Source organism: Paramormyrops kingsleyae, chromosome 19, assembly GCF_048594095.1.
Source record: "Paramormyrops kingsleyae isolate MSU_618 chromosome 19, PKINGS_0.4, whole genome shotgun sequence".
NCBI classification, from domain to species: Eukaryota; Metazoa; Chordata; class Actinopteri; order Osteoglossiformes; family Mormyridae; genus Paramormyrops; species Paramormyrops kingsleyae.
In genome coordinates this window covers 5619532-5643463 of record NC_132815.1, presented here as the reverse complement: position 1 = coordinate 5643463, position 23932 = coordinate 5619532, and the positions used below count along the sequence as shown (strand labels likewise).

The 23932-nt window shown below is 46.4% G+C and overlaps 2 protein-coding genes across 5 annotated transcripts in view; both read left to right on the top strand.

The window, feature by feature from the left end:
- The window catches only part of nkain2 (sodium/potassium transporting ATPase interacting 2), a 129042-nt gene extending 123841 nt beyond the window's left edge, over nt 1–5201 (top strand). For 3 of the 4 annotated variants that reach the window (XM_072703219.1, XM_023797129.2, XM_023797128.2), the window contains exons 6-7: nt 938–1019; nt 2194–5201. In XM_072703219.1, the coding sequence (XP_072559320.1) occupies nt 938–1019; nt 2194–2203 (92 nt within the window). In that variant the 3' untranslated portion in view covers nt 2204–5201. Of the gene's footprint in view, nt 1–937; nt 1024–2193 lie in introns of those variants that run through there. The other variant, XM_072703217.1, reaches the window with a different exon arrangement.
- A 6114-nt stretch (nt 5202–11315) lies between these two features.
- rnf217 (ring finger protein 217) lies at nt 11316–23423 on the top strand. The gene is made up of 6 exons (XM_023797127.2): nt 11316–12654; nt 17617–17847; nt 18765–18929; nt 19716–19917; nt 20190–20261; nt 21094–23423. Exons 1-6 carry the CDS (start codon nt 11830–11832, stop codon nt 21171–21173), a joined length of 1575 nt encoding a protein of 524 aa, XP_023652895.1. The 5' UTR covers nt 11316–11829; the 3' UTR covers nt 21174–23423.
- The last annotated feature ends 509 nt before the right edge of the window (nt 23424–23932 follow it).

Below are 23932 nucleotides of genomic sequence, written 5' to 3'. Positions count from 1 at the left end.
TATGTACACACAATTATACAGTATAGCAGTATACCCACCTACAAAGACACTCCTATACTGCCAATATATGTTCCAATACTGGAACCAACACGCACTAGGTCCTCATGTAATCCAAAAGAGAACTCTTATTAAATTTCCAAAACTCACAAAATCCACACAAGTGTTCCCCAAAACATATCCCGAGGACTGAGTGAGTCTTGGAAGTTTGCTGTCCAGTTGGCATCCGTGGAATGTGTGCAGGCGTGTGCCCAGTGATGGACTGGCACCTGAAACAGGAGTACCCCCACCTTGTGCCCTGTTCGTTTAGGCTCCTGCAGTCCCCCAGCCCCCGTCCAGGATAAGCAGCTATAAGATAAAAGTGTGAAATCAGGAAACTCTTGCAGAAGCAGAGCATGTTGTACAGTAATTATAAGATTATGAAGTCTAGTGATAAGCGGGTCTCAGATGCAGGGGTAGGGAGGATGAGTGAGTCCCTGTGGGAGCTAAAATGGGGTTGGGGGGGTGGGATATCCCTCCTGCAAACTCTCATTATGACAATTATCAGCCGCTGCCAGTACACACCAATCAGCTGATCCGCTTTAATCTAGCCGGCAATTTTCTTCTGATTTCCAGCAAAAGTGGTCGACTATCTCGTGCTCTGCTGCCGTGGATTTGTGTGTGTAGCGCACAGATATGGAGGCCTTCTCAGGCCCAGAATGCCCCCGTGGAAAACCGAGTCATAATCTTGTTGTTATTTTCACACGATTTGCTAATCCGGACCGGCGACTTTTCCCGCCGGGCGTCCGTGTGGATATGTATCGCATCCGCATCCTGTCCACGCCCTCCCAGCCACAGCAGACCGGCTATTGGTCACCTCCGGCCCAGGAATGCCACACAGGCAAGATGACGGTATTTACTAATCACTCGCTCATGCTGTTCTCTTGTCTCCCTCATCCAGTCGACTTTATAGGAGGGTTCGACTCCTATGGTTATCAGGGGCCGCAGAAGACGTCACACTTGCAGCTCCAGCCTATGTACATGTGAGTACTGCCACAGAGACCACGCCTGTGCTGCAGCTGGCTTAGGTCATCGGGTGGATGAAGCGCAGCTCTGTGTTGAGGTGTGGGGGGGGGGGGCGATGTGTGAAATAAAGCCTGGAGGCTGGCATCATTCTCAAAGGGGTCATGGGGTGGGCGATGGCACAAGTTGCCTTTTGAGGGGGTCTGTTCGGGGTTTGCACACAGATCGCACTCAGGAATGCAGGGTGGGGGGGGGGGGCGTTGTTGGTCTTAGCCGACTGTCCCTTGCTGCCGATGATGGAGTGCCGCACTATTCCTTCAGCCTCCCTGTGCATGCGGCCTGGTGCAGAGCACAGAGAGGGAAGGAACTACAGCAGGGGAGGGGTAATTCGGTAAATAACATTCTCCACCATGACCTATGATTATGGTCTCATTTTACCTCGCTTTACCTCATATGGTGAGCTTATTTAGCCACACGAACCCCTCAACAGCTTCCCAGATCTCATTCAGCTGAGTGACATATGACCTGGGGGGGGTTTGCGTTTCCCGGAAACACCTGGCAGGAAGCCAAGGTGGCTCCGGGACTCGGCGGACCAGGACGGTGAGGACGGGGAGGACGGGAGACACCGGCGCCTTTTGGGCTGATTTCTCATCTCCTTGGCCTACTTTGGCTGGGGTGAGAAGACGACGAGTGCTGGACAGTGGGGCATTTAAAGTCCGAGCAGAAACCTCACATACCCAAAATGTTCCGTAAGGACGCCTGCGAATCCTGGAAATATCGCCGGCTTTCTTTCTTTTTCTATTTTTTTTGCTTTCCTGACCGGCTTTTGTCAGCTTGTATTGTTTCCCACTTGGGTACCGTGAGAAACGGAGAAATTCGACTTTAAATCTCCTACTGTCTCAAATGTAAATGTGCGGTAAAGACCGATCATGTGTGCAGATTACGAAAGCAAATTAAAACAGGTGGGATGATGAAATTGCTGTGAAGACCTGATTGGTAGATACATAGTGCGGTTATGAATGGTTATTCACAGCAAGGCTCTTTGTCTCTCTTTCTCTAAGTGGCGAAAGCTTCTCCTCACTGCTTACAGTGATTTTCTCCTCTGCTTTGTTATTCATTTTTATGTATTATATATTTATTGCAATTTTGATGCATCACTGACTCTGATTTTTGTGTTTTTCTGTTTCCTTCTAGGTCAAAGTAAACAGGACAACTGCCTTACGAACACATCAGATAGAAATGTCTCCTTTTCTTTCTTCTTTCTTAATTGTCTTAAATAATAGTGTCTTATAAAATTGACTGGAAAGAAGAGAACGTTTTCCGTCCTCGGAAAGCGAAATGAACGCAGTGGATTTTTCTTTCTTGCTGGCCAGCCGACGCTCGGCAGAGTGACTGGAGAGACTCTGGCTGACACGCGGGGGAGGCTGGCGGCAGATGCGAGAGCGCCCCCATGTGGCCACATCCTTCCGGCTCTTCACGGAGCTGCGCTGACGGCTCTCCCTTCACGTCTGACCGAAGAATGAATACCGTACGTTATGAAGGCAGCGACGTCACGCCGATGTCAACCAACCTCGCTTAAAAAGATAGAAAATGAGCAAAAAAGAAAAAAAAACGTCTGCAACTGTGCCATGTACTAAAAACGATGTTGTCACCTGGGTGCTTGGAGTCTGTCGATTACAGTGATTAGAAAACGGTCTTCTCTAAATGAATGTCCTTTACGTCATCGATACACCTTCAGATTTATTAAGACAGTACCCCTGGCTTCTTAAGAAAAGAAAAGGTTCGATAGAAGATATTGATTTGTAAAAGCATTTTATTTCCTGTGTGTTTACATATGGCTGGTCCTCGTATCTTGGGCAGAATGATGTCAAACTCTGGCCCAAAGAAAAGGGAAAACTTTGATCAGGTGATAGAAAGGTGACAACAAGCTTCTCCTTTCTTGTGACGTTTTTCCTGAAAGTGCCAAGAACTATAAAAAAAAATAATAATTAAATTAAATGGACTAGACATAATTTGGATGTTTCCTTGTAGTAGGGAATATTTTTTAAAATACTAGCAGGAGTCATTTAAACTAAATATCTTTGTAGTTTTAGTTGACTTATTTTATAGAGATTTTTTTATACTGTCCACACAAAAGCATTATGGAATAACTTTTCTGTGTTATTTTGTTTCGTGCATATTTGCGTTTTTTTTTTTTTTTTTTTTTTTTTTTTTAGAAATACGTTGCTTATTGGAAGAAAATGGTAACTTTATTTAAAATAATCAATGAAAGTGCGTCAGAGCTTCCGTAAGGCATCCCCGAATCCTGTCAAACGACGTCGCGAACCAAACTCGGGACCCAGCGCTATTTTATACCGCCTACGACAGTGTTTCCTTTTCTAGTTGGGTAGTAGTTCGTTGCGTTCGCCAGAAGAGGGCGCTTTATTCTTTCCTTCCTCTTTTACTAGCTGTACAGATGTACAATAGCAGCCTGGGCAGGGGTAAATCACGGCTAGCGTGGTGAACGAGAGCCGAGGTGCACGCTAGAGTTTGTGCTGTGACTGAAATGTTGTGCTTTGTGTAGTGGACATGTCCTCGCATCCCGGAGATAGGGCCCGTGTGTCTGTAGCAATACGGCGGGATTCCCCTACTTGTGGGGTCCTCCCACTAGGGGGCGCTAGAGGAGCTGAGATCGGCTCTCTCGCACCCAAGTCCTGACAGCCGTTGTATAAAGCGTCGATCTGGCAACAGCGGTAAATTAACACTTTCTTTAAATGCTCGCTGTCCTCCAGGTAAATGAATCCCCTCCACCCCTACTCTGTTCAAGTCAGTCGCTCCTAATTAACTCCTTTAAATCACACATGGATGTTTAAATGGATCCTCTCAGGCCCAGAATATTATGTGTGCGATGAGATTAGTTACGGCCCCAGGTTAACTATGGTGAACGGGGACTTCGAGCAAAAAAATACTAAATCACTCCCTATATTTAATTTAAAAACGGATAATTAAAAATGTACATATATACATCCAGTCAGCATAAATCTCTTACTGAGTAACGGTGCTGCGAAAATCCAGTAAGTGATCGCAGACAATAAAGGTAAGTGCGTAAATGCAGCTGAGTCTGGGAACGCCTGAATTCTGCAGGGAGACCGGCAATGAATTAGCCAAACACATCCAGGCAGGGCGACCGCCTTGTGGGCGCACGACACGGGCCACCAATGAGGAGTTCCACTTTAATTGATTTGCTCATCCTTGGGAAATTCGGTTTGACCTTGTTCCAACATCACTCGCCTGGTGGCATACGCCGAGGTTTGGGGACAAACAGCTAAAAACAATTCATAAAGCAGTTATCTGAAGTCAATCCTAAAAAAGACATATAAATCATCAATTTAGGGACCTTCTCCAGTCCCCCCCCCCTTGTTTATTATGGTACGGTCTGGCAGTGGGGCAGTAAATCAGAAATAACAAGACTACGTTGGACACGGCGCGCACTCTAAATCCGCCCCCCGAGCTTATCAAGGTCAAACGCCGGTGCCGATCCCTCTCCGCTTATTGCTCCAACACCCCCACTCTTATCAGCGCCTTAGCACACGGGCTCTCCCCGCCACACCGATTCCCAGGACCCCCTTTTGGCAGGAAGCCGAGCCAGGCGGCCCGTTCGAGGAGATCCCTGAGGGCATCCGCAGATACACCATCCGCCACACGGTACCCTGGCGTGACCCCCCCCCCCCGTGTCCTGCCCACTTGGTGCTCATGTCACACACCATCTCGGCCCCGTCCATGTGACTTAAAGTGTGGAGCCACCTGCTAAAGCTGGTGCACCATGGCTCTTTGGGCACGTGCACGAGGACCCTGTCCCGGTGACGGTGGCGGATGTCCTGTCATCGTTCTCCCCGCCACTCTATACTTAATAATTATTCCAGGTTGTATATAGGTCACTGAAATCTCTACCGGTTCAGATATTTTTTTTGGTATATTCAAGGTGTCGTACGGACCCGATTTTCCAATGCATTTGGCGGACAGTATCTATTTACATTTAAAGAAAGGCTTGTTACACGCTGTTGCAGGTTATTTCTGTCTAGAAGCTTCATTGAACAACAACGTCAGTTTTCTCGCTTGGGATCAGTGCTGACTTCTATTTTTAAATTAGTTTGAGCTATTTTCTATTTCTGTTCCTTTTTAAAATGATTGTAAATATAATAAACTCAAACTGTGGGAAGGCACGCAGGCGCGTGTTTGTGCTTTTGTCCCTGATTAGCGCTTGTGTTTCCATACTTTCTTCCCCGCTTAACATCTGCAACCTCCCTGCGACAGCGGTAATTTCCTGCGTTGTTCACCATGACAGCTTGATTGTGCCTCAGTAGACTTTGACAACAGCTCTTGTACACTCAGTATATTATATTTGAGCGGAATATTTATTTTATTCATATATTTTGAAATATGCAGTCACATATTTAGCACGCATCTACTATACACTAGTAAAAAGGCTTCTTATCTGTGGTTAATCTCATGATGAACACAAAAGGGAGACGGAGATAAAATTCAAATTCATCAACTTACTGCAGTTATATCTTGACATTCTAGACCAGTGTTTCCCAATCCGGTCCTCGGGGACCCTTGGCCAGTCCACATTTTCGCTCCCTCCTGGCTCCCAGTACCTGTTCTCTGGCAGGAAGCTTAGTGGGAGCGAAAACATGCTCTAGACACATCTCAACATAGTTTGTGGTACAAAGACCAGCACACATGGCTGTGATATCTCCTCACGTCAGCGCCTGAGCGAAATGTGATTTGACCAAACCGTGCTGAACTGTACAGGCTAGACTTAATTTAATTTAGCCTTTTGCGAGATAAACGTGGTGCGCTGGGATTTGGGGCCTTTAGCTTGTAGTCGCCGATGACGTCCTTCGATAAATGGCTCACCAGTCGTGTGATGGACCAATTAATGGGTCAACCCAGGAACTGGCCGCGAGAAATAAGAAAGTGGAACTTAGCCATTTGTGCTCTGGGCATCGAAGCCCTTATTGTCCTGAACTTCGCTGACGACAGCATCCACACCCATTAACATTTGCTTCTCTACACAGTCAAAACGCTACATCTAGGCAGGTGCCACCGAAAATGTCCTATAACTGTATCTGGAAAATGAATAACTGGAAATCTACAACTGTAAATGTATAGAGTAAGTATGCCAACATTTACACTAGGATACCCCTCCAGTGCAATTAGGCAATATGTGAGATAAATTTGATAATTTCCCTAAATACAAAAACAAAATCATTTGTCTAATTAAAATCACTTATCTGATGTGGCATGGTACATGTCCTATTTTTGTACCCCAGTGTCAATCTGATTCCAACATTTAAGCAGCCCGGCTCCTGCTGCCTCAACATCGGCTGGGTCCCGTCCCTGAAATACGAGGAATGTGCGCGTCTGGAACTGTGCTGTCAGCTTCGTGCTGAATTCCGCCTCGCGCTAATTAGAGCTAGCAAGCTGTAATTCATTTATGAGGCGATATTTTAAGGCCAAGATGTTTGATTTCTGATGAGTATTGAAAGCCACTGCCTAGCTTAGTGCTAGATATGTCCATCAATCTTTCAAGCACTTAGCCGACAAAGGGGCAGGGAGAGACTACAGTCTGCCACAGGCGGTATCCGTTACAAGAAGATGCACACACACACACACACACACACACAGACACAACAATGACAACCTTAACCCCTACGCAGCCCTAACCTTAACCAAAAGTAACCAAACAAAATATAAGACTTTTGATATTTTATCGCAGTCAGATTTTTATGAAAAATGAAAAATATTTCCCCAAAATGTCAAAATAAGGATTTTATCACATTGCATGGAATATATACATAACCCCCCTCCACACACAGATGTCAGGTAGCCTAACTACGTGTCTTTGGGCTGCAGGAGGTAAGCACACCACCCACAGGAACTCCACATGAGACGTGGAGAAGAAGTCAAAGGTTTGGAGAAGCCCTCGCTGGCCTGGAGGCACGAGACGACGGCGCTGGACACGACCCATCAGCCCGCGTCCGGCAGCCGAAATATCCAGTTACAAGCAGAGCGAATGTTGGTCGGGTCATGAAACCAAGACAGCCACGCATACACGTATATGTACTATACCCTGTAATTGGTTACGTGGTGTGGACGATGTGAAAGGATGTCCGCGGAGTTACAACACAAGGCCCACAAATCCATGTCAGATTATACCTTTGATATTTCTGAATTTTCAGATTAAGTTTTGAAGCTGCAAAAGCCACACATTTTCTTTCTCTTTTCAAGAGTTGATCATTCGACATTAGGCAAAATTACACAAGATCCATCGATTAAAACTATTTCGGAGTTTTTAATGCAAAGTGACTGGTTGCTGCTACCTCAGTTTGCCACCAGAGGGCGACACATGCTGTGGCTTTTGTGTTACTGTGTACATAGGTGATGGTGTGGTGTTTGCCACGCCAGTGTTTCTCCCCATTTAAGTTCTACAGTGTCCCCTATTCTCTGCTCTGTTTGACCCAGAACATCCTATGTGTGATGTTAGCATTCTGTGTGAGTCAAACATTAAGTTTTCTAGTTTCCATGCTTATGTGTTTTCAAGCCCACCCTGCTCTTGGGACTGCGCTGCCCCAGTCACACTGCAGCGGTGCTCAGGCATTATTCCCTAAGGTCCGATTAAATCAGCCCAACCACACAAAGCCAAAGTACATAGGGGGAGGTCCACTTGGGGAGGGCGGGGGGTTGATTTTGTGGTCTGGATTACTAGTGTTTCGATCGGGATGCAGACCACCATTTCAGTACAGCTTACCTCTCTCAGTACTAGTTAGGATTATCAGCTATGTGACAAATTACACTCAAAGAAGTCAAAAACATGTTGGTCACATAGATGCATTTTATGACCAGGATTAGAGTATGATCCACCCATCTTCTGTACCTGCTGGTCTCATGCAGGGTCACGGGGGTCCATAGGCTATTCCGGAAACTACGTGCTTAGATAGGGAATAATCCAGGATATATACTTCATATTCAGGATATATTCCAGAATAATCGTTATATAAAGTGTTCCTGAATCAGGAGACATTACCCATAAATAGTCTCAGGGTTAATAGAGTTAATATACATCTTACAGAAGCATGAAAAGAGTCTTAAACCAGGACCCAGCATCTTTCAATAAAATATGCCATGATAAATGTATTATTTACACACTGGTGGGATATTAGTGTTGGGGGAAGCACTAGGCTGTCTTAATGTGGAGTATTAAATTGCCATAACTTTACTTTTTGGAAAGATTCTTGAGGGAAAATTGCCCGCATAATCTCCAAATACTTCGATCTGTCCACGAAGACTCCTCCCAGACAAAGGTCTCGAGAGGCTGCTTAGCCCATCGAAGACAACAAATTGGGACTGAGTGCTGCATCAGCAGGTTTTTACTGGTCCCCGGGGGTCGATCACAGAGTCCTTTACCTCAGCGCCATTCTAAACAAACCTTACTGCACAGTTAGCATTTTTTAATTAAATATATACTTTTAAAACATTACAATATCATTACAGTATAATTTGGTAATTGATGTGGATATGGGAATCTTGATATCTTAGTCAAATTATTTGGGGATTAGCATTACGTACGACGGAGTCTGAAACAACAAAAAAGTCACACAATTAATTAAAATTTACTTTCTTCGACTAATGTGTTACGTTGTTAGATTCTCAAGAAAAAATGTAACCCCCTCCTCTTGGCCCTCACCTGGAATTACTCCTGTGTACAGAACACTGGTTTTTGTTAAACAGCCTCTTAATTAATAAAATTTGATTGAGCTGTTAGATGCTAATAATCCAGATGAGGCAAATACTAACTAGTATAATTTTACCTGCAAAAGCTAAAGCATTATTTGGTATCTTAGGTAAAAATAAAAATTAGTGCTGTTATTAGAATCAATTCATTACCCACTCAACCTGCCATTTAATAATTACTTGGTAAATCATTATGTTAATATTTCATGGTCACATATGGCTCTCTGCATTATTATTGGATTATTATAGCCTTGCCACAATCAAAAAACAAACAAAATGTAATCAAGGAATCAATCTGGCTTCAGGGATTAAAATGCTTACCATTACATCAGAAACTAAAACAGAAACATTTCTAACATTATAGGAAAATAAATCTGATTCAATGTAGTCCAACAGACTGGTACTCTATCCAGGGTGCCTCTCGGCTTGAGCCCTATGCTTCCCTGGATAAATGATTATGAAAAATGGATGGATGGATGGATGGATGAATACCTAAATGTATAAGGAAAAAATTTACTGAAATAAAGATTTAAGACTATTAAGTCACATAGTGTTCTACTTGGAGTTCTGTTTAATTTTAATAAAACTTAATTGCTTAATTGATTAAATGTTGTCATAGCTACAAGATGCATGTCATTTAAGAGCAACCGTATAATTGTGAGACAAAAAAAGTTTAACATGTTGTCTCATGCAGATTAGTACCGTTTAGTTACATCTCCAGGGTTCGAGGTTCGAATCCCACTTCTGTATACTGTATGTGGTTTGCTTGTTTCCCATGTCATCTGAGTTTGGCTATCCAAAGACGCGAATATTTTGTACTATTATTATTTCTGTTTCTTCTGGCTGTCTTATTAGCCCTTGAAAAAATCTTTTACATGCTGCAAAATTGCCAGTGCTGATCAAATCACTGGGCAAAATCTAGTCAACAGCTGGATGATGTATTGTTATTTTATAATTAACCTTCTAGTTAAACTGAAAGCCAGGACTGAGGTTTGGGGACTTCTGGCACTTATTAACCTTGTTATTCTGGTTGATCATGTATAGGGAAGGAATACAGAAAGTGCCAGAAAGATTAAAAAATACACAAAAATTAATGAGTCACTGTTTCCACATTTTGTGCATGTAGGCGTAGTACTGTTCTACTGCTTACACCTTATTATACTCTCTCGACTAATTCCTACAGCTAAGCCAAAGCTGCTACTATTACTACAACTACAACCACTGTTATTTAAAAGTACTGTTTCAATTGCTCATTTGCATGAACTGACATTCTGATGCTGCTGCCACAAATACCCAACTCCTTCTACTTCTGCAACAATTTTACAACCTTTTCAGGTACAGAAATTGACTCAGAGAACATCTCTGTGCCATTGCTGGTACATTAATGCTGTTTGTACCTTTGGTATGTTCCTCAGAGCTCATTTCTGTACCTTAAAAGGTACAATCACAAGGATACAGCCCCAGTGACAAGCAAAGGTACAAATTTTTACTCTTTTTCTAAGAGTATACCAACTATACTATTACCATCACCTCGATACTATTGTATCTATAGATATACTACTTCTAGCACTACTAGTAATACTCCACTAATATTAGTCTATCTACTACTACAGAAGAGCTAATAGTTAATAGTGTTAATAGTTAAAACTGTATTTCAGTATTAATGTAGTTGGTGCTAAAGTCAAGCACTTGACAGAATGAGGAATCGTTGCATTTAAAGAATTGCACGTAATTTAACGCCTCTATTATGGTCCTCCGCAAAATGTACATTAGAGGAAGAGGCAGCAAGTAGATGTGGTCTCGGCTGAGTGTTTACTTAACACTGGTCAATTATTCTCTAAATGATGGAACTGCAATCGTGCCTTATCTGAAGGACGTTTAGTAACCACAGTGAAGGCTCTGTTTCTCGTACATGAACAGTGATTAAGTCAAACAGCACAGTTAACAATTAGGCTGAGGTACCGGTGAGTGTTGGCAATTGTCTTTTAGAAATAGAATTTTGTTCACAGTCGTAGGAGTCTGTACATTATGAGAAACAAATCAACACTTGCATATCTAAAAGGGACGCCCAGCCGAAGACCAGCTCAATGTTATATTGCTCTACTGCCCCCTGCTGTTGCGTCCTGGTCAGTGACGCATGTTGCAAGGAAATGTCACATGTCTCAGGAAGGTAACAACGTAGCCATTGAAAAACGCAAAATATTAAGCCTTTCTTTATGCACGATTTATATTGCAAACTTATCTTGACACATTGTCTTGAATCTCGTCAATACGCAAATTTGATTGTACCAGTTTATACAGCAGCGCAGTACAGATTTTTGTCCATTACATCATAAGCAGTTGCAGGATTTACAAAAACACTCCTCGAATAACTTCGCAATAACACTAAAATTATTTACTTTCTTGATTATCGATTTAAATGTGAAATATATTTCAATGATTGATGTGGGCGGTTTTCCAATCATGCTTCTTAAAAAAAATACCCTATTAAGTTATTCAGTAACACCTATTCGTCAAATTGAGAAGGGGGAGGGGGGGAAACTTCCCGATCAGGATATTCCAGTTTTATCCGGAAGATGAAAATCCTCGCCACAGAACATTTAACAGCGTGTCACACCTTTGTCTTTTTCGCTTTAATCTCTGCAGCCACAGAAAAAAGAGTCTGGTGCTCAGGGGCAAAAGAAAAGAAAATGTAACATGAGACTGGGTTTAATTCTTCGCTTGTGATTGTTTTTGTGGCTGTTTGCCTTGGCGGCGCAGAGACGCACTGCGCCTATATTACAGGACATACGCGGGCGGCCTCCCCGGAAAGTCTCCGGAGATCTCCGGCTCCCCTTCGGCCCGCGATCGGCGGCGGTCTCGTCGCCCTCGGCTGTCATGAAGGATGGACGGGCGGCCGCCGATCTCGGGTAAAGTCAGGAGCTCCGTCACGGATTTCTTTTCTCCGAGCTGGGACCCGGAAGCAGAAGGCAAGCCGCCGACTCGCGTTTTGTTTGTTTTTATCTGGAGTTGGGGAGACTGGCCGAGAGCAAATGGGAAGTTAGAGCTGCAGGGATGGGGGATGAAGGCTGCGGCGGGGGCGCCGCTCCCGCCCGGGGGATGTCTGCCCCGCTGAGCGCCCGCCACGGGGATGCCGTCGGCGCGCTGCCAGCCGCCCCCGACGGAGCTCCCACGCCGGGCACAGATTTTGTCCTGGACTCGGAGACAAAAGTTGTCACGCCGGACGGTGTCTCGGTGTCGCGGGAGGCGACGGGCGATGAAGAAAACGCGGAGAGGCGGACCGGCGCCATGGAGATCTTAAAGAGTCTGGGGGCGCCGAGAGCCCTTCCCGACCGGAGCGGTGCGGAGGACGGCCGGGGGCAGCACTGGGACGCCTCGACGGTGGACATGGCTGTTAAAAATCAGGCTGACTGGTCGGATGGAGACGGGAGTGTGGCGGGGGATCGCCGAACAGGCGACCGTGTCCTTACGGAACTCGCGACGGGACCGACACTTTCTGATCCGGACGGGGCGGAATTGCCGGGGCCGGCCGAAGAGTTCTGGAGCCGCCCGACGTGCGGCGCCCTCCGCCCCAAGGAGCACGTCTACTGCACGGTGTACTGCATCGCGAACGACAGCCCCGGTGGCCAGGCGAGCCTGGACGGCGCCCTCGGGACTCCTCCGGCGGCCGAGGCGGAGGGTCCGCAGCGCTACCCGGAGCCGCTCTCCCTGACCGCTCTGATCGAGTCCCGGAGTTCGGGCAACTTTTCGGGCGCGGAGCCGAGCGCGTCGGTGCCGGTGACCTGCCGCGTCTGCTTGGACGACAAACGCATCAAGCCACTGCACTGCTGCAAGAAAGCCGTATGCGATGAATGCCTGAAACTGTACATCAGTTCGCAGGTAAACCCCCCAAAAGCAGCATGCAGTTGTCATTCTGCAGTTTATAATGGCCATTTCTATATTTATAACAATTAAGGTAATGTACGTGTATCATGCAGGCTGATGTCTGTATGTCCAGTTGTGACTGCAGAAAGCATGTTTAGTTTTACCCATCAATTTCCAAATAACCCAAAGGTCTATGTTGATCCCCTTAAATTTATCTTCTTAATCCGTCTGTCGCCATTATCCCCGGACATAGTCCACTTATTGTGATGCCCAGGTGCCCACATTACTACTCCTGTTCCACCCACCCTCACGTGCTCCCTGTGGTACCTCCTAGAGGGACATTTTCAGTGACAACTGCTTTGTGACTTATCTGGGGGAGGGGTCACATGTCACTGTACACAGGGAGCGGCCTGGCCTGGCTTCTCGGAGCCCCCGTCCTGCCTTACTCACAGCTGTCCCCTGTAACGTGCAAGGTCTGGGCCGCTTCTCTGGAACAGCATGAGAGCTCAGCTTCAGTTCCAGCGAAGTGCAGCTGCCTAATTTCCCTACTTCGGCAAAATGCCTTGACCCTCCCCCAGTCAAGTTCTCGCAGTAAGGGGCCAGTTCTAATTTTGTGTTGTCCGCAGGAGTGAAGGATGGATTCGCTGCTCGTTCGGAGAATGCCATGGTATTTGCCGGGTGACTGGTACGCTTTGGCATGAATGTAAATGTTTGGCATGCCGGTGGAGTTTAATTACGTGGCATGATGCAGGGGAGCGGCTGTACCAAGCGTGACGTCTCTGGGCTTCTCTGTGGCATGCATGGAAGGTTAGTAGTTAGGGTAGGTTGCCCTTTTTGGGCAATAACTATTTTGGGAGGAGGAGCATCTGCAGGGCTCTGAATCATTTAAAAAGCCACAAGGTTCTCTCTGGACCATATTAATAATAATAATTGACCCTTTATTGTCCCTGTGGGGAAATTATTTTTTTATGCCTCCCTCAACTTGCTCTTTGTAGAGTAAGTTGTCCGCAAAGGGCAGCCATCCATAGCAGCACCCATATTAGCCTGCGGAATAGCATTATATAGGTCTCAGTCATCCCATAACTTGTTTTTCCTTTGAGACGTTGTCCGTGTGGTGGTCTGATAATGGCTGGTATTTGGGGACATCAGAAGAGATTGCTGGGAATATCCATGCAGCCAGACTGTAAAGTGGGATTCGCCACGAACGGACCTGCACCCGGTTTTCCCAGTCTGGATGCCTTTTCCAGATAACCGGTAGCATTCCCCAGTGCCTTGCATCCGTGCGCAATCCACTGAGAAGATCAGAAGATCAGCAGATCTTCTCTGGGGTTCGCTCCAGCACATAGCAGCCCGACTTGGAAACTGAGAACTAAATAAAGACTTGGTCAGATGGTGACAGACAGGGAAATACTAGAAGATTTTATTCAGCAGAAAAGCTACAGAAAACAACATAAATTGCAGTGTCCCACGAAGCACTCCCTACATAAAAGCTTGATCTTCAGAATCAGGTTAATTGGCCAAGTGGCACACACAAGGAATTTGTTTCCGGCAGTTCCGGTACATTCTAGAAGCATTTGAACTGCTTTGAATGTTAAGATGCACAGTGTAACCCTGAGTTAAAGAAGGAAAAGGAAGATGAATAATTTTCTGAATGCCGCTTTAAACATTGCAGGTACATACGGGATGAATATTTTCTTTTATGGACTCAGGGTCAGCTAAAAGTAATTATAAATAGTGGATTTTTTTCTTTATTAAAAGCAGGAATATTAAGATTTTCATTGCGCTTCAACTGTGAGGATGAAAGATATGTAAATACACATTTTAGTGGACTAAAATCTACTGTATCTCGAAAGACATGCAAGCCACACTTCAAAAGGCCGAACGTAAGTAGGTCAATTTTTCTATTAATTCACCTGAATGTTTAGGCCATTTTTTGCAGCCATTTACTTTGACTAACTTTCGCTTTTCTTACGGTTATTTGAATGGTCGGTAGAGTGAGAGTGGGAGATAGCCGTCTGCTCTTATTATTTTGGTTAGAGGAATATTGAATAGCATTTGGAAAACAATAGACCGCTTTCTGCTTCATATATACCTGGACATTAATTATGAATTTTGTCACAAAGGATTGCTGCACTGTACCTTGACTTATTTCTGCTAATGTCATGCAGAGAGTGAGTGGGGTTTAGTCGTAGCGATGAGGTCACACGTCTCATCTCCCCGGTTACAAGCTACCTGCCCCTCACCTGCGCCCCTGCCTCCCTATTGGTGGGTTTTACATCTTCAGCTATGCCCATACATAACAGAATTACCTTCCCGTTCATCATTGTGCTTGTAAGTAACTACTCTGCCAATGCAGCGAATTATTTGCCCCAATGAAAGGCCCAAGCCTCACGAACAATACCCCTGTCATTCCCCAGCTAGTGAGGATGCAATCTTCCGCTCTTAATTTGACCATCTTTCTTCTCCTGACATTAGCTCAGGAGATTAGCCATTCAGATTTCTCTCACCAGTCAGTTCACTTCCCCCACCTTCATTTCCCTGCCCCCAAATAGCTTAATTAGACGATGTGACTGACTTTCCTGCAATTTCTCGTCTTATTGCGTTCCGCTGGTGGTCTGTTTGGCTTGGACGCAGCATTTTGGTGACCGCTGTGCTAAGCTCAGAAGTAGCGCACAGGAAGTTGAGATTCTGCAGTCTGTCGTCTTCGAGTAGAAGTGAAGCTGTCGAAGAACTGATTTACATGCTGGACACAGAGCTGCTGACCTCAAACTTAACTCAAGAAGCTGGTATTGAAAATTAGTTGGTTGCATTCATTGTTTTCAAATGAAACTGTAATACTTACCGCTACCAGGAAGGTCTACGCAGGTGGTTTAGATATGTGTGTAATTTCAGCTGTCACTGGAAAAACATAGAAATAACATTCTGGGATGTCTGGCTCTCCGTCATGGAGATTCATTTGTGCAGCAGGACCTAAGGAGAGCAAGTCAGTAAAAACAGGCCTTGCTGCTTGATGCCTGGTGTGATCAGTTGTTTATCATCAAAGGTTGCTTTTCCATGGTCATCGTAATTAGCACTGCTGTTGGTATCGTGTCAGGTATGCAGTCTGCATTTCTGTGGTGGTGATGCCACACTACGGTGACCTCATGGGCTTTGGTAACAGTTCTTCACATTTGGCCAGTGTCCCCCCACCCCCAGGCCCGCCGTCTCCCCTCTCCATGGCTGCAGGGTGGCAGTTTGCCACTGCGGGGGCTTTTATTCCCCTGGTGGCTGGGACAAGCTTTCATGTGTGACGCATCTTTAATTAAACGCCACATTCCATTAGGATCACTGAGCAGGCCAGGGCGTTCATCGCTTGCGCTCGAAGAAATATGAAGAGATGAGAAGACGTGTCTGATTTGCATTTTACAATTACGTTTAACACATTTTGGTGACCGCTTTTGTGCAAACTGATGTACAGGTGAAGCAGATCAGGATGAGGATCAGAATCGGCTAGCGTGTAACTGTCAAGGAGTCGACTCGGCATAAATACTGCGCTTCCAGTGAACGCCCAGGTACGAGTGTAAGCAGGATTGGAGCAGGAGATACGCAACGATTTCCAAAAAAAAAAAAACATCGGCCATTGTGTGCAGCCAATGAGAGACTCCAGAGAGCAGTTTGAAGTCGGTGCGAATTCTCACTTGTCTGTTATCCGGACATCAAACTGTCTCTCTCTCTTTCTGACATTTCACTAGATCAGCAATTGTCACCAAAGGCATCAAAATAAGACAAAAGTGAAGGATATGATCATTGTTTTGTCAAATCATCACTTTTCTTTCATTCTACCAATAATTCCTCCTGGGCCTTAAAGGTCAACTGGTCCAGCCATCTAAACTGTCTGAAACTATTAGGCTGTTTTGAGATTTTTTTTTATTTTTCTTCATAAATTTTCCACCTCCGTCTTGAAATCTTGCCTCGGCGTTGATGCTTTTCATGATAAGCGGGTAACAGAGCAGCGTGTTTCTCGCCGCCGACAGCTGCTTGAACGTCAGAGTTGTGTTTACGGGCTCAGCCGCGGACCTGCCGAACGTGTTCCTCGCTACTGGCTCTGCAGCGAGCCAACCTGGCGGACATTAGCCGCTGCCGCTGCGTCATTCTCCCGACACAGAGATGGGGGGAGGGTTGTAGCCGCTAATTGCGTTGGGTAATCTCCCCTGGGGAGGGAACTCTGCATAGAGACGGCCTTTCACCAGAGCTCAAGCCGTGACTTTACACGGCCCGGGGCGATCGGCTGCTTACGTAGAAACTATTCAGGGTGCCGCCCCGACTTGGCTAACTGCGTTTACGATGTCTGGCGCATAAACACACATTATTCAGGCACGGCGTCTTCCAGAGGTGGGGCGGACCAGCCAGCATCCAGTCATTGTTTCTGGTGTTATTAATATCCGAAAAGTTTAATCGTAGGCCCACGGGGAGATCTCTCGCTGCAAGTCCATCTGATTATTGAGTTGCTGCGACACTCCAGTTAAGGCACTAATGTCTGTGGGCGTACCTGCACTTAGCTTCCAAAAGACCAAAAGTTCCAGCTCTTATTGAAGCACTGTTAGAACTTGTTACTTCTGCTTTATCTTGTTAAAACTGCCCCCTTTACTCCAGACTTGGTTACATTTGATGCATATTCGCCCAGTCTCCTCTTGAGGAACGTTTCATGCCATTTTTTACGGCGGGATGATCTTCAGAGGTCATCAGCCTGCCGCCGTCTTCTCCGATGTAGTTCCGTGCTTTGGAAATTTCAGGTCTTGTGTTTTGGTGCAACCATGAGCCATAGTGATTCATTTGGAGCGGGTTCAGAATTCGGTGACGTTGTTATGAGTTGTAAGGAAGGCTATAGGTCGGAGGCGTGGCCCCAGCATTGTGCCCTTTGCTGAATTGTTGCTGCGGACAAAAGCCTCCGCCCAGTACAGCCAGTGATGGAGCGTGTGTCGGGGCGTGTCCCGCCAGGTGCACCTGGGCAAGGTGGACGTGGTGTGTCCCATCACGGAGTGCAGCGGCTACCTGGAGGAGAGCACCGTGCTGGGACACCTGGCCAGCGAGGAGGTAGCCAAGTACAAGTATTTCCTGGAGCTGAGCAAGATCGACTCCAGCACCAAGCCATGTCCCCAGTGCAGCCTCTTCACCTCCCTGAAGGGCCGCAGCCTGCAGCCGCCCAGCAGGGCGGAGCACAAGTATAAGGTGAGTAGACGCCCCCCCCCCTCAGTACATGGTGCAGACGCCACCTAGTGGAAGAGAGAGGTACAAAAGTGACCACCACCAACTACAACATCAGCATTTCTATTGGCTGATTGGCATAAGCCAACTTATGCCAACAAGCAGACAGACTTGGGTGGGGGGGGGGATCCCGTTTAAAAATAAACTTTTAATGGTTTTAAATTGTGTTAACGAGTCCAGGTGACAGACATGAGAGGAAAGGACTTCTGCAGCGTGGGGGCCGTGTGGGGGCTGTGTGGGGGATCCGTGGCGTGGAGTCTGCAGACCTCCTGATGATGATCGGAGGGAGTGTAGATCTGCAGAAGATCGCGGAGATAGGAGGAGGGTGTAGCCTGAAAATCTAGCTCTTATCTTTTGCACCATCCTCTGTATAGCTTTGAGGTTTGTCTTGCATTTATCTTAGATTATTGTATAATTTAATACGGTTTTGTGTTTTTTGTGTTGTTACGAGGTACTTTAAACTGGGAGCATCATGTCTGCTGAAGTTTCCGAGGCGAGAATGGTATTTTGCTGGACGACTGCAGAAGGGATTTTCACTAAATTATTACATGGTCTGAACTGGATTGCAGTGGGGGATTACAGGACAGGACAGATAAATTATAGGGTCTGTCGTAACCCACTGCTTCTATGTGGCGTGTTCTCCTCGGGGGGGTTGGATTATGTGAGCTTTTGGGGACAGACACGGCCATTTATGGCGATTGCATAGTGTTTTATGCCGATTGGGTGCTGTCTTTCTGTGATTGCGTTTGCCGTGTGCAGTGATTGTGCAGTGCAGTGTGTGCAGTGATTGTCAACTAGCTGACGGTGGGGTAAGTCCCCTTTCGCTGGCCTCCCCTTTGGGTGTCTGTGACCATCACGCTTCCCGCCCCCCCCCTCCCCAGGTCCAGTGCTCCACGTGCCAGTTTGTGTGGTGCTTCAAGTGCCACGCCCCCTGGCACCAGGGCCTACGGTGCCGCGAGTATCGCAAGGGCGACAAGCTGCTGCGTCACTGGGCCAGTGTTATCGAGCACGGCCAGAGGAACGCCCAGAAGTGCCCCCGCTGCAAGGTACCGTCTCCGTTTGGGAATACGGCCAGGAATGGCCTCTGTTGACTTCTGCTTGATGACCCTCATTCCGGAAAAATGCCCCATGCAGGAGAGGGAATTTTTTTCTAAAATGCTTTCTGGTTCCATCTATAGAAGGAATGAAATTTGCTCTTTATCCCGCTTATAACAATAACATGAAACAGAAATATCCAGGAAGTCCAAGGCCTTGTGGGAAGAGCTCTGGTATCACATGACGTCCTCCTGCTTTGTTGGTTGTCTGTCCGCTCCCTGCTAATCCTGCTACGGGTCTTGCTACACAAGGGATTATGATGTATCTGCAGCATAGGTCTTCAGCTGTATGACAGGGGTACAGCACGTAGTGTCAGTGTATTCAGAATTTGTTGGGGGGACTTATGGAGTCAAAGTATGGGGCTGATTGAAAAGAAAGTTTAGGGTAATATTTAATATCTGATCAAAGGTGAATAAAGAGTGGATTTTGAAGTCTGCTCTACTACATACATTACCGCATGCAGTCTGTTGTTATATAACCAGAATGGGATCAGTGATTACCACATGCCTGTAATACTGAAATTATTATAAAATGCAAGATATTAAATGCATATTTATAATGCTGAAATCCCGGCTATCTAAGCAGTTTATCAGCAGACAGCGTCTTACCGCGAACCCTCTTGTCCCAGATAGAGGGTCGGCTCCTTTAACGTGACACGTGTCCCCTTGTCCCCGCATCAGCCGTGTAAACACGCTACCTCCCATGCACTCTGTTCACCACCGATGTCCCCGCCCCAGATCCACATCCAGAGGACGGAGGGCTGCGACCACATGACCTGCACGCAGTGCAACACCAACTTCTGCTACCGCTGCGGCGAGAAATACCGTCACCTGCGCTTCTTCGGCGACCACACGTCCAACCTGAGCGTCTTCGGCTGCAAGTACCGCTACCTCCCGGACAAGCCCCACCTGCGGCGGCTAGTGCGCGGCTCCGTCTGCGGTGAGCGCCACGCCGGGGAGGCCTACGGCCCCCTCCTCTAGGGCTCACTGTCCACACAGGTGCCCGTAAACAGGAAGTACTCTATTGGCCAACCACTCACGTCTTAATCGTGGAGAAAAACAGATCCATTCCTTATTAATACCTAAAACTGATTCCATTTACTTATTTATTTGAGGCTTCTATCCAGAAAACTTGGATAGGACGCAAGTCGATAGATGACTGAATCTGCTGCCTCTCCAAGCTTGTGCTGACCTTCCTTATTCTGCACGCAGTGAGTAAAATCCTGATTGCCCCATTGGTCGTCGTGCTGGTGGGCGTGTTTGGAGCAATAGCCATCGTCATAGGTAAGCGGAGACGTCGCAGTGCAGTGGGACGAGGGGGCTGATGTGAGCCAGAGTGGGGGGGGGGGGGGCGGAGAGGATGGAAGGGGAACATCACTGTCGTCTGAAATTTGCGTAGAAGACCAGTGAGGCTTTGCTTCAGCAAAGTGCCACATCCGTGCTGAATTTTTAATACGTGTTTTGCCTCATGTTCAGAAAGTTTAGATTGCAGGACAACTGCTGTTGTTGTATTGAAGGAGAAGATGTGGATGTATCCACCATAAACATGTAGAAACCATAAACATGGTTAGACATGCATGATATATCAGTTGACATATCAATATCGGCCGATGTTTGTTAAAAATATATCGCCATTGGTCCAGTTTGTCAGCCGGAGTCAATATTACCCAAGAGTGTTTAGACTTTACTCAATATTCAAAGTTAGCAGCACCAGAGCTAAAGACATAAGTACGAGAACGATAGAGACGATCGCATTGGACGATCGGCCATTTTCCGGAGGACGAGGGACTTTGTGGGCTCATTCGCCACTTAGAACCTTTGCTGACGTCTCACTGCCTGCATTAATATTGTGGCTGCTGCACACAGTCACTGGGTCTTAAGAAATAACGTCAATGGCACCAGTTTCCCTACTGGTCTGCAGAGCTCAGAAGTTAGCTAGTCGATGCCATTGGTTATCTGTATTGGTAATATTAGGAAATAATTTATTGGTTGTCAGTATTGGCCAACTAAGCCACTAAGCATAAAGAATTCCATTAAATAAATCTTTGTCTGCTGAACAGCTAAAGAGCACTAATGCAAGTATGTCCTTCTGAAGTAATGGTGCATCTTCTCGCAGGTCTGATTGCTTTCCCCATCTACTACATCTGCAAGAAGCGGAGGAAACGTTCGCAGGGAACTGGACATTGGTTCTGCTGACAGTGCAGCTCCACCTCGATGCAGGGATGGAGGGAACAAATTGCCAGACTCAGCCCAGCATCAAGCCAAATACAGATGGACGCTTCCGGAACCAGAGCAGAGATGACGCCAGGCACAGAGTCCCTGTTCTCACCCTGGAACCCACCCGGAAAGCCAGTCTTTACAGTCTGGGTCCCGACGATTTGGACACTGGGTCGTTCTCCTCAGCCACCTAAGTTGCTGGCTTCTGTGAGAGGTCCAGCAGGGCTCTGCTGTCCTGGTGGCCTCCCTGCGACCTTGACCTCGTAGATGTGAGGGCTTCAGGAAAACCAAGACATTCAGTGCTCTTCAGCGAGTGTGCAGAAGCATCATGAACGGTGCCTCAGAGCTCCTAAGGGTAGGGATAGACAGATCCTAGCCAACGTCACTTGCAGTAGTTTGCAGATATTGACCATAACGCTGATGCTTTATCACTGTCTCTGACAGATCTTGCCATTTTTTTTCCCCCTAAATTCTTTTTCGTGGTTCATATCTTTGAAAGATTTGTGATATTTATTTATTTGTGCTTGCTGGCCAACTCTTGCCTTGCGTTTCCCAGGCTCTCGTTGGGACAGTCATACCTCCCCCGGTGGGCCCCGTGCTGCTGGCAGCTTAGTAATCAAGGTCCCCCTCCCTACGTTGTTTTTCCACTCTCCTTACTGCTCCAACCCCAGCAGTTGGCCATCTCTTCCCAAAGGCACTCAGTGCCATAACATAACCGCCATTATGTTCATTGTTACTCGCGCACCCATTCTTTCAGTGATGAGTTTTGTCATGTTGCCATAACCTTCCTCCTGACTTCCAGACCGTGACTCCCGTTGGGTGTTCAGATCAGCTCAGGTTCACTCCGACGCGCCAATCCCTGCGACGTCTGGCCTGCGCTACTCCGTGGTCGTGTCGTGGGCCCGACGAGCGTCGCACGAGCATTGTGAGCAGTGCCGAAACAAGGCTGCGTGAAAACAAGGCGTGTGTCCCCCGCACTGACATACTGCCCTCACTTCCTGTCTGAACAATACACGGGCGAGGTGGGTGGCCAGCTCTCAGCTTTCAAAGGAGCCCTTTGAATGGTCGCCGCTTGCCCTGTAAACAGACACGATGCTGTCCCCTTAGCTTTTGTATGTGTAATTATGGAAGCTTTATGAGAAGGGGAAAGCTGCGGAAATAATGTTGTTTCACTCCTTTTGATTAGATTGTATTAGTTGATTCTTTCTTCTTTTTAACTTTAAGGGAGTTTAAAGCCATTTGTTGAACTGTAGGGGTGTGATTAAGGAGTGTGAAGGAATACGCTGCATCAGAGCATCTGTCGTCCTTGATGCAGTCATCATCCTGTTCACGCTCATCCTGATTTCGACATGGTTACTTTAGTGAGTTGCTCTAACATTTGTGTGACTTGCCACGTCAGTCCCGGTTGAAGATGCCCAGATAAATTCGTAACATTTGCTGGATCTGAGGCGTGCTAACATGCGCAAAGCTTAGCATTGCCACCATGCTCGTTAATGGACTGCATTGTTTCAGTAAGCAACTGCAATGTCACGTGCATTTAAAGATTATTCAAGGAGCTAATTGCCAGCCAGACAATGTCCGCTATGCACAGTAACCTGCAAAACATGTTAAGTGATGGATGATGCCACAACAGACAATCGCGTATCCATGCTTCTTTTCAAACGTTGACAAAAGAATCTACTGTCAATCTGTCAATAATAATCACGAAGAGAGTTGGGTCAACTTGTTTGAAAAGGGTACTTCAATTGGGACCACAATCATCAAAAGACATTTTAGAAAATGTAGTCTTTTCTAATTGTTCTCAGGAAACATTCAAGGTAAAATGTCTTGTTTACTAATGCTGTGATTTTCATTATAGCCCAGTGGCAGGTGGGATTTGCAACTTAAAATACATGATCAGCAGGTCGATTAACACATGAACACAATGTGTTTCAGTTTTTTTTTTTTTGGTCCAAAATTAGTCTGCTGGATGCTCAAAGGAAAGAATGTTTTGTCATTTACAGTTTACTTTTTTATGTGTCATCATAATTTTGCAGTCCCCGTGGTGACCTCCATCACTGGGCTGACTGCTGATGCCCCATCTGGGTGCAAACTCGTCAGGTGCCTTCAAAAACGGCAAGGCTGAAGTGCCACATTTCACTTCCAGGACGTTAAAACCTCACGATTTCTAACGATTCTGTTATGCTCATTTGTCTGAAATACAGCATATAAAACTAGCGCAGAACATGAGATGAGAGCTTCTGTCCTCCGTATGTGTGACATGTCTGTTTGTAAAGCACCACGCTCGTGTTTGACTCTCCATTCCCCGGATCTCAGTCCATCTTCAGAGCTCTTCAAGCACACGTCCCTTGTGAGGAACTGTGAACTCAAGCTCATTAAACGATGTTGGCAAGAGGTGCCAGAACTCACCCAGCGTCTGGTGTTCCTCCTGGTTCCACGTTCCTGTACCGTATGCTCAGGTTCTCAGGCTGCTGCCTGGCCTTGGGACGTCCTTCTCAGTGGAGTAGCTATGTTGGTGCCCAGCCATCATTTACAGATAGCAGTTCTGCTCTCACCAGCACATTCGTTCACTAAAAGTCCTCTCGTACGTGTTTGATCATGTGACATACTAACACCCCTTTCGGCTTCAAGTTTCAGGTTCTTTATAGGCCATGTGTAATAGGTGAATTGGAAAGCTTGCTTGCAGTCACATTAAAACTGCAAAAACTAGACACCGGCTAAACTTGGGTCACAGAATC